This window comes from Morone saxatilis, unplaced genomic scaffold, assembly GCF_004916995.1.
Source record: "Morone saxatilis isolate NCDOM2014 unplaced genomic scaffold, NCSU_SB_2.0 Contig19, whole genome shotgun sequence".
In the NCBI taxonomy this organism is placed as follows: domain Eukaryota; kingdom Metazoa; phylum Chordata; class Actinopteri; family Moronidae; genus Morone; species Morone saxatilis.
The window spans coordinates 24,806,247-24,817,457 of record NW_023339751.1 but is presented as its reverse complement, the minus strand read 5'-3'; the positions used below and the strand labels follow the sequence as shown (position 1 = coordinate 24,817,457).

The following is an 11,211-nucleotide window of genomic DNA, read 5'->3' as shown; positions in this document are numbered from 1 at the left end:
TGGGAGGGCGGATGAATCCTCTGCTGAGAGTTTGGGAAGGAGGTGCAGGTTCAGCCAACTAGCCTGCAGTTCTGTGAAAGAGCAGGCAGGCTACAGTTTGACAGCTTCCATAATGAAATAAACTTTTGTCCTGACCTATAATCTTTTTTTAGGTTATGTCAAAGGTTAAGAGTTTTTCTTGAAACTTAAACATTTATTGAAATTGAGTTCTCAACTTTTATGTATTTATTTTTAACAGTGTTTAACAGTGAGGTTAACAGACATTACCAGCAGGCAGTAGTTTCATAAAGCTTACATTATGGGCAACATCAATATCATGTTGGCTCCGTTTCGCTTTTTTCTTTCATTGCTGCAAAACGCCACAGTGAAACTACCGCTAGCTAGTAGAACACAGGCTAGGTCAGACATTGGGCTCTGGCTCTCTGTTCACCTTCTCTCAATGACCTTCAGAAAATAACACAAACTAAGGTTATACCGTCGATAGAACGTATTTAATGAACAGAACCCGGCAGCTTTCCTGTTCTGTCCTTTCATAGGTTATCACAATTGGTTACATTGATTTCTTTATACTGCGCTCACATTGTCACATCTCTTCACAGTTATTGATACATGCTTTTATACCTTAACAAATCTTCAGTCAGAACACCATGACCTAAAAAAATCCACTAAAACTGTAACATTACAATATATACCACTATTGTCTAATTTTATTTGCAACGGCACCTCGTTTCTGCATGGATGTCTATACATATATACAGGGCAGCCACATCTACAGATACACGGTACAGCAGTGCGAGTCAACTCTTCTTTAATGTATAAAGTAATGTGTGAAATTTACTGTCAATACACACAATTTTTTAAACAATGTGTGAAATTCAAAAGATGCTGATTTAATTAAATGCATTTTATGTTAAGGCAATGAAAAGTTACCAACAGTTAAATCCACATTGACTGCTGTGCTTTTGAAAAATGAACAGTGTTGTAAAGTATGTGTAACCAATTGTAACGCAAATTCTGAGCCTTTAATGAAGAGAGACAACAGGTTGAAGAGCCATCACTCTCACAACCCAACAGTGCACACCTCATAACTGCTTCTGCAACACGAGCGGAATACATTATTTTCTTCAGTGGAAAGTCATTCTGCTGACAAACTCCCAGCTTTAGTGACGACAGAGCTGACTGCTTATTATTTTCAGCTCATCAGTTGCTTTGCCCTTGTTCCCAGCTTTCTGCAGAGGGCTGTGCAGTGAGCCAGTGAAGCAGGCCATGTGTCAGAGGCTTTACCTTTTCAACTTTGGCGTTTGAAACATTTATTGTGAGTAACTTTTGTAATGTAAAACATGTGGAGTGGGAAATGGAACAAATGAGAAAGATGTGAATGGATGAACTTGTTACCATGGAAACATTTCAACTAATAATTCATGTGTTTCAAACTATGGTTTGTTAGGGGTTTCATGTTATTAATTAATTAACTAATAATTAAATTTGATTTTTCCTTTCTCTCATTTCGGTCTTTCCTTCAGTCCTTGTTTTGGAATCCATCCTAATTAAATGCTGCTGAAAGACGGGAAGGAAAGCACAACTGATCTCAGATTCCCATTTAAAGGTTCCAGGCTGTAACATTTAGGAGGATGAGAGGCCAGAAATAGAAAGTTGTTAAACAATTAAACAAAAACGTAATTTTAGGCTAGTCAACTAGACATCATTTTCCAGGACCCTTTTCAGGAGTTTTCTTGACGAATCAGGGCGTTACTTTCTCAAATGGTCATATTATTTACTGGCAGACCTTAAATACATTTAACCCCAGTGTTATCCATTACACACATGACTGACCGCTACGACGGAGTATTAGGGCCAGACTAAAAGAAAAATGTATTTTTTTGGATGGGGGGGAAATTACGAGAATAAAGTCGTAATATTACGATAATAAAGTCGTAAAAATACAAGAAAAAAAGTCTTTTTAATGAGAAAAAAGCTTCGATAGTGTTAAGATCTGAACCTCAACCAATCAGCAGCCTCAGCCTGAGCCCAGCAGCTGTTTGTCTCAGTCAGTACAGTCAGCAGGTAAACTAACGTATTCATCATTTCGTCGTTAAACAGTTATACTGGCTGAGCAAACAGGCTGACAAAATTACTACTTTATTCTCGTAGACCTAATATTATTACTTTATTCTCGTAATTTCACCCAACATTTTTTTCTCTTAGTCTGGCCCTAATACTCATATAACACACATAGTAACAGTTCAAATGAAGGAGAATCTATTTCATTTTACAAAAAAATTCATCTTCTCACCTATTAGTCTGTTAAAAGTAGAAAGTGTTTGTTGCACATGCAATTAACATCTCTGTGCCCGTATTTATGAACCACAAGGTTTTCCAGGATGCGTGGGAACCCTGTCTTGGTTGTTCACACACTGCTGTGATCTCTGGTGGGGTGAACGCTCACGTGCTTCCACAAGTCGTCCCTTCCAGATATATAATAGCACACAGACTCCATCAGAAAGGAACGGAGCGCACCCAGCAGCCGGCCAGATAGCACCGTGCTGCAGAGGAAGAGGAAGAGGAAGCTCAGGGCTGACATGAGGGATGATCAGCGTAACGTAGCGTTAGCCTAACCACTCCCTGAAAGCTGTAACATTGTGAAGCCTGTGTGCTTCCTGTACTTACAGTCTTTACAGTGGGATCTATTTTGACTGTTTTCTGAACGTTGAATTACTTTTAGACTAGTTGACTCGTCTAAATTTAGATTTTCATTTTATCGACTGCAAAATTAGTGACCAGCAACATCTGTAGACATGACGAGTCTTCATTTTGGGGAGGCGAATGTTAAAGTTGATGTGACAGAGGTTAACACAGTATGGAAAAGTATGGAATTTGGAAAGGGAAAAGGTGTAGAAAACCTTTTGTAGGAATTTTCCTACAGTGGTGTCTCAAGTCAAATGGCTGTGTTAGAAGGCTCACTGGGAGTTTGAGGATGTGGGTTTGATCCTTACTCAGTTCTGTGACCTTTGAGATCAGATGTCTAGAAAAAAAACCAAAAAGCTCTGAGGAAAAGAGAAGCAAGTTCTCAAATCAAATAGCTCATGGTGTCAGGTGACCGACTGGAAGTTTTAATGATGTAGGCTCAGTCCTCACTCACTTGTGAATTTTAAAGTCAGATGTTCAAAGATAAAAGCTCAGAGAAAGAGAACTGACCAGTCAAAATCAAACAGTTAAAACCCACACTCACTCCCTGCCTTACTCTGCGCACTCCTACCATCACTAGTTAATACAGTAAGGATAATATAATTGTAACTCAATCACTACGCATCGTAAATCAGTTCAAAAGATGTCTGGGTATTCAAAGTATTTCTATTCACTCACCAATAATACATATCATCTTTTTCAACCATCCTTAATGGACAATGGCTTCAAAATTTGGTATGACAAGGGCATTCATAGTATTGAGGACCTCTATGTCAATGATACTTTTGCTAGCTTTGAACAACTCTCCAGAAAATTCGATCTGGCAAATAATCATTTTTTGCGATACTTGCAAATTAGAGATTTTACTCGTAAAAAGTTTGCTAATTTTCCTACACTCCCCTCTCCTTCCTGTTTGGATTCCCTATTAAGGGTCAATATGCTGAATTAGAGCAGAATATCATTTATTTATTCCCATATCATGAATAGCTGCAACCTCTCCATTTCACATATTTGAGAACAGTGGGAAAATGACTTGGGGGCCCAGCTATCTGATGAGGAATGGGATATATCCACTCTTCTTCCATATCTTCCAGACATGCTCTAATACAGTTTAAAGTGTTACACAGGTTGCACTTCTCAAAAGCTAAATTAGCAAGAATATTTCCGAACGTAGACCCATTATGCGATAGATGTAAACAGACTCCGGCTACTTCCTATCATATGTTCTGGTCTTGTCCGAAACTTGTTCCTCTCTGGACATCCTTTTTTGAAGTCATCTCTAATGCTTACGCTTATAACATCTCACCTTCTCCCTTGGTTGCTGTTTTTGGTTGGTTTTCTGATCCAGCGGGGTCTGTTCCCCCTGTTCATTTACAGAGGGTCATTTCCTTTTCCTCCTTATTAGCTAGATGCTTGATTTTATTTAAATGGAAGGCTGCTACTCCTCCATCACACCAACACTGGATTAGGGATGTTATGCAGAATGTTAAGCTGGAAAAAATCAGATGTACCCTCAACAGTTCCATCAACAGATTCCAAAAATCTGGGACCCTCTGATAACTTATGTGAACAATTTACCTGGTCTGGAACCCTGAATGTTAACACCTGCCCTTGGTCAGTCCTGTAATAAGGAATGTTAGGTGCACTTGTTTTTTCTTTCTTTTCTTTTCTTTTTTTTTCCGTCTGTTGTCTGTGACCAGTCTGTCAGGTCGATTTTGAGTTTGGTCTGTCTGTCTTTTTCCTGTTGGGATTGTTTTTCTATAGTTATTTGTAAAACAGAGAATATGATTGTTTTATATGATAATTGGAAAATTACAAATAAAGTGTTTAAAAAAAAATTTTTTTTTAATCATACAGCTCACTGTGTTGGAAGACGGGTTGGAAGTTTTGAGGATGAGGGTTCGATCCATGCTCACGTCTGTGAATCTTCAAGTCAGGTGTTTTTCAGAGAGAGTTTTTCTGAGCATTAAATAATGAATTACTTTTAGACAAATAATGATGAATAAACTTCCTTGATCTACAGATAGCTAATAGGGAGTTTACTCAATCTTCTCTTCTCTGTAAAACTGTATCTACATTTCTGTCAATTTCTTTACTGCAAAGAGCCAGCATGTAAAACCTCTTCACAGTCCATTATTTTATTATATGCACAGTTTGTACATTCCCTTCCTGCAGTGCAAAATACTTTTTAAAAAGGGAAAAGGAGCCAGTGGGAAACACCCTGGTTAAGATATCTGTGCTACGAAGAGGAAAAATGGCACACGTGAAGGAAATTCAGACCAACAGCAAATACAAGAAGAGGGTGAACTGGAAGATCTCTACGTAAAGGAGTGCCATCTGTTTGTTGAACCAATTTCAGGAAACATAACCTGAAGTGGGAATTTAAAGAACTCCTAAAGGGATTGCCTGCTACATAAAGCACTTGCAAGTTGACCCCTCTGATGTGAAACAGGGATAAGCATAGCAACCACTCAGAAAGAAGACCCCACTGAACTTGTACATAGATGCTACAGCTATTGTTGCACCCAAAGTTCCCAGTCAGACCAAAGGACGCCTTCACGACTTTCTCAGGCCTTACTTTGGCCTTGTTTCTCTTTGAGTGGGCCGCTGTGGGGGAAATTGAAAAGATATGCATCCAACAAAGAAGAAGACACCTTTGGCCCCAGTAAACGAAGGGACACGAACCGCCATGTGGAGAGACGGTTTGGAATACGTAAACACACAGAGGACTGAGACCAGGGGCCTTTGTCAGGAAAATGTTTGCCTCTCTACAGGGTAGATACAAAGAACTCGTGTCATAACTAGAGGCTGATGATTAACTGATTGTTCAGTAACAGAAGGACTGCCACAGACTTTGGCTTTCAGCAGTTGTTGGCTGTAGCAGAACCAAGGTCTAGCCTTAAAAGTGGGAAGTATTAGCACACAGTTGGTTGTGAAGAAAATCAAAGCACTGGCTGCACCAGAGAGTGCTGCTTGTTGGACCACTGGGATATGGACCATGAAAGAGCAGTGCTTGTGCTCAGAGACAGTGGCGCAAACATGATCAAAGGCGTGAGGCTGGCAGAGAAACCGGACCTCAGCTGTGATGCACACACACTGTAGCCTGTGGTAAATGAGGGCATCAGCAGTCAGAGAGTACTGAGGGACATAATCAGCAAGTTAAAGACATGCAACTCACTCTGCCCTGAACGCGTATGCAGGAGAACATGGGAAGGTCCAACCGTGGAACAATGGGATATCATCTCAAATTTGATCGAGTCACTGGTCCCTATTGTAGTGGTGACAGTATGGCGGGGTCTGCCACTGGAATGGTGGAAACTGAACTAAACCCACCTCAGCCTTTTTGCACCACTAATAAGAAAGTGTCTCTGTCCTCCACCCTCTGTTCCTGCGAGAGAAGTGAGGTCGGGACCGTTCATGAGAAGAAGAGGAGGCTCAGTGAATAGAATGCAGAGCAACTTTGTTTCCTGCATTACAACTAGCAGCTTGTAAACCGGGACTACTGAGAGACTAAAAAATAAAGACATGAGAGAACATTCAGTGAGGGTGGGGCCATTAATGGGAAGAAGAGGAAACTGGAGAAATTGCAGCAGAGATTTCTGCTCTGAAATAGGACTGGAACTAAAACATGGTATTTTCTAATATTCAATCTCAGAAACAAGGAGAGATGCTATTATCTGCTGACAAATGCTTCCCTTAAAGGCACTAAAACTGTACTGTGTATTTATTCGGTTTTTAAAATTATTTGTAGACATTTTATTTAAAATAATAAAGTGCAAAATTTCACATATGCAAATTTTCCTTCTCAGGAGAATGCTGCTATCTGCTGATGGATGCTTTAGTTTTCATAAGTTTGTTTTTGTTGTTTTAAGTTTAGTTTATCGATAACCTGTGGATACCTATTGATACAATTTCTAATTTAAAATGAGCGCACTGCAGAGTGCAGAAACAATGCAGACTATAACATTACTGTTGTGTAAATTTAAAGTTCACCCTTTTTGTGTCTCATTTGTTATTACTGTTGTACTTTATTAGGTGGAAAAAAACACAACCCTGCCCTCCTCTCTAAATATCAGCATCAGCTACTGAAAAACCTGTGTCGATCAACCACTGGTACTATCACGGACAGGAGGCCAATGTTGTGTGCAGTGATTGTAGTGGGACTGCACTGCATAAGGTATTGAAAATATACGACTGAGTTCAGGTGGTTTTTAAGTTACCCAGTGAGAGTTTATGTTCCAAAGCTATTGAGGTGCTTTAATTATCAAAGGTTTGGACACAGATAAAAACTGTAAAGAGCAGAGGAGATGCGCTACATGTGGGGGTGACCATGAGTATGGAAAGCATGGAACAGGGGTGTGACCAAAATGCTGTAACTGTGGAGGAGCCCATAATGTGTCGTGGTGGATGGGAGGTTATGAGGCGGGAGAATACAGTGGAAAGAAGGATCACATATGCAGAAGCTGTAAAAAGCGTCAAGGGGACAGAACAATGCTAATAATGAATAGAGAGCAGTGGAGGTACGAGGGATGCAACAAAGAGCAAATGACAGGATTTATGTGGATCAGAGGGCCTTAGTAACATTCACTGCAGGAGGGATGAACAGTACAGCTGAAGTAAAGTCAAAAAAGGATCAAATCCAGCTGGTTGTCAAAGCAGAAGTGAATCATTTAGGAGTAGTGGGACTGACATGGGAAGAAATGAGGGAGAACCTCACTAATCAGTATTAACCAACACTAATCAGGGTTGTATATATCAAATGGGATCTGGTCTGTATGAATGATGGTAGAGGAACCAGGACAAACATTCCAACAGGTACTGAATCAGCATTAGATAGAACACTAGTGTCCACTCCTTTAGCTGGAATTAGTAACTGGGATGTTTGGTCAGTTTCAACAATAGGCAGTGATCACTATCCAGTCTCATGTTCAGTAGGAGAAAGAGTGGAAATGAGACCAGGTGGTGGAATCCCAAAGTGGGTATTCAGAAAAGCTGACAGGGATAAATTCCAGATGTTGAGTGAGGGAACAATGACAAGGACTGACACCTCTGGAGAAATAGATGAAAATCTGTCAGAAGAGAGAAAGAGAAGGGAGAGTATGATGAGTCAGCATCCAGGTGTGTTGCAGGAGGGAGCATACAGATGGTGTAATGAATCAACCATTTTCTTTGGCAGAAAGGGGTTTATGCAGTATTGGTGGCAGTATGGGTTCTATTAAAATGGATAGAAAATACTAGACAAAGTAGGTTTTAATTTGTGCAGATTCATCCTCTGTACTGGCAAGTTTTAGGTCATTCCATTCAAACAGCTATCAGGACATACTATATAAAGTTCTTCCATCAGTCACTAGAACAGTAAACAGGGAGGTCAGGTGAAGTTTCTGTGGGTTCCAGCACATGTAGGGATGATGGGAAATGAGAGAGTGGACAAATGTGCACTAAATAAAACACTGAATGTAGTAGGGAAACATCAGACAGGGTTTGTGTGAGAGAGGACAGGAAGAGGAATTGGTGGAACATGTAGTTCTGAGGTGTAGGAGGTATGGGACAGAGAGAGGGGTGATAAAAGGAAGGGTACAGGAATTCACATTAAAAGAACTACTGACGGTATTGTTGGCCTTTTTAAAGGGATATGGGAGTTTTCTATAGGATATAATGAACAAACAAGAATAAGTAATGGGGTAAAGTACAGAGGACAAAGTATAGGTTAGGTTTGTGTGTGTTTCTGTATGTGTGGTACTATTTATTTATTAGGGATTATTATAGAGATTTAGATTGGAAGTCTATTTTTCTGATTCAGGTCGGAGCAGAAAGTGGTGGTAACAAGAAGAATTAGAGACTGTAAATTGATTTTGGTGAGACTACAATGCATAGGAGTTAAGTTAATAATTTTTTTTTGTAGTATCTCTTTTCAGTGTTGAACTTTGTAGACGGTCCCTCCGCTTCACTAATAAGGCTAAACTTGACTGCTCCTGTTGCACATAGCTTCTCAATTTGCTTTACACAAAGAAAAAACACAAAATACACAACATAAACTTAAGTCAGTGTTTTAGCTTAGCAACTGGACATTTTAACAAGACATTGAGCTTGAAAGGAAACAGCATGCTAACAGACTGACCAGTTCTTGTTCAAAACAGACAGACAAAGAATCCAGCGATGCAGACAGAAAGCCTCCAAAAATAGCAAAACATTTTTTTTACCGTCCTCAAGACTTTCTTCTTTACTCGTGTTTCAGATTACGCACTTTGTTTTATTCCTCATACTGCTCTTGCTGTATTATTCCTCTCTGTCCAGCAAGCTACCATATGTCAATGCGCTACACACATTGAACATTTAATCAATAGTGTAAATATGATATATTATAGATGTTATTAATTTGCTTACATAATATTTATTATTTGTTCCAAGGTATTATTCTCGATTGCCATTCCTAAATCCAAACCATGTTAGGAAACCCCAAACAGCCTAACCCAACCGCTGTTTATTGACTCATTTATTCAGGTCTTTCCCTTTAGTTTGTCACCAATCTGTAAGTGAGTCTTGTCTGTCCACAGCCTGAAGAGTAATAAAACACACATTCATTCACATCAGCATATATACTGCCATACTGTGGCATCTCTTTTCTTATATTAACTGTTTCTGACGTATCCAAATAGCAGTTCAGTCACTTACTGTGTGTAGAAAAGAATGAGCACTTTATTGGTGGTATGTAGAGTGTCAGTTCTAACAAAATTAAAACAGTACAGCTGATATTTTTCCTACTTACCTTTGCACATTGTTTTGGTTCTCAGATAAGGCTCTGAGATATCTGACTCTTATCTGATGGAAAAACTACATTTGAAAAACTCAACAGCAGCTTATATCAAAGGCCCACATCTTCCATTGTATTGTAGTGGTGGCAGACATTTCCTATGTAGATATCTCAAAACCAATCTGCAAGGCCCGACACCACAGGGACAAAATTAGAAAATCATTATTTTGTGGGTGAAATGACTTGATAAGAAAAACTAACTAGAAAACACACAAAACAGAGAAGAATAACGGAAGGATTTACAAGAGGTTTTTTCAAGACAGTCCGAGGCAGACAACAAAGGAGTCTGACATGTGGAGAAGACACTGTAACACGGCTGATACAGCTCAGCTCTGAGTCACCATCAGGGGAACTAAACTCTGCTAGGGGGGCCCACTGTGGAGACTGGCAACATAAATCACACATCTGTTCTAGTCCAGTCTGTTTGCCAGTGTGGATCTTCCTCTGTGGACACAGAGAGGGGTAAGGCTCATCCTGGTGCTGATGTCACACATCAAAAGGTCAAAGGCTGTGTTTTATTCCAGCTCTACCAGCAGGTCTCCCTCTCCCACCGTCTCCCCGGGCTTACAGTGGACATTCTTTACCTGGAGGGGACACACACACACGAACATTAAAACATGAAAGGTTATAAATACGAGATTTAGAACATCAAAATAACTATTTGCTATGTAATATTTAGCATTACGTCACACTCCCTTTACCTGTGGCTGATCCCTGAGCAATGTTTACTACTCTGGTCCAACCGCACGTGCACGTAACATAACATGTGAGTAGGTGATTGCAGTGGAAATACTAAGACTGCTTTGGTAAGTTTGATTTTTTATTTGAAGTATATTTTACAATTATCGGCAAGGTAGAATTACCATTTTTGTCTATGGAGTCTGGTGAGTAATATTACAGCAGTTTTTGGTTAAACAGGGGTGGCTGTGGCTCAGAAGTAGAGCGGGTCGTCCACGAAAGGTTGGCAGTTAGATGTTAATGTTGTCAGACAGTAATAATCTGAGCCTGTCGATGGCAACAACAACAACTTTTATTGGACGTACTTTGATGGGCTCATTAGCTAACATTACACTGCAGTCATAGCAACCTGTTCCGCAGCCATTTTCTCTTCTAACTTGATTGTTGGAACAGTGGACTTTTTGATGAGTTTTATTTTGTGTCTGTTAAGTTTGAATAGTGTGTGTGTTTTATGATCTGGGAGGTAAAATTTGTGTTTTTGTTAATGGAGTCTGGTGAGCCGCAGCACTCGCTCACTTGTTTCGGTCTGAGACGCTGGTGCTATAGTGCAACATCTAGTCTGAAAGTCGTATACAGCAACTTTAAAGGCCAATACACTATATCCCATTTACACTTGATAAAGGCCACAAACTGAAAGACTATGCTCCATTACTTGTTTCAGTTAAATAAATATGTCTAATATACATGATTAATTATTAATTTACTCCCAGTAACTGCACCAATCAGTATTCTGTGGACTGTGCTGCTGCTTTATATTCATTAGTGTTGATGCACTGATCTCATCTGCTGATTAAGTGACACACACATTACAATGTATGAACTAGATCCCGTTAGCTACTTACGATAACCATAGCCCCACTGTCAGTACTATATATGCTTACCTTTGCTTGCCTCACAGCCGTCAAACTGTTCTGCATTTTCATGGCTTCAATCACACAGATCTCCTGACCCTCTGCAACCTACACACACACACACAC

At 39.8% G+C, this 11,211-nt stretch overlaps 1 protein-coding gene across 1 annotated transcript in view; it reads right to left on the bottom strand.

The window, feature by feature from the left end:
- Positions 1–9,146: 9,146 nt before the first annotated feature.
- Positions 9,147–11,211, bottom strand: part of pcca (propionyl-CoA carboxylase subunit alpha) — a 21,398-nt gene continuing 19,333 nt past the window's right edge. The window contains exons 22-23 of the mRNA XM_035663578.1: positions 11,116–11,193; positions 9,147–10,080 (exon numbers count right to left, since the gene is read on the bottom strand). Of these exons, the coding sequence (XP_035519471.1) occupies positions 10,012–10,080; positions 11,116–11,193 (147 nt within the window). The 3' untranslated portion in view covers positions 9,147–10,011. The remainder of the gene's footprint in view (positions 10,081–11,115; positions 11,194–11,211) is intronic.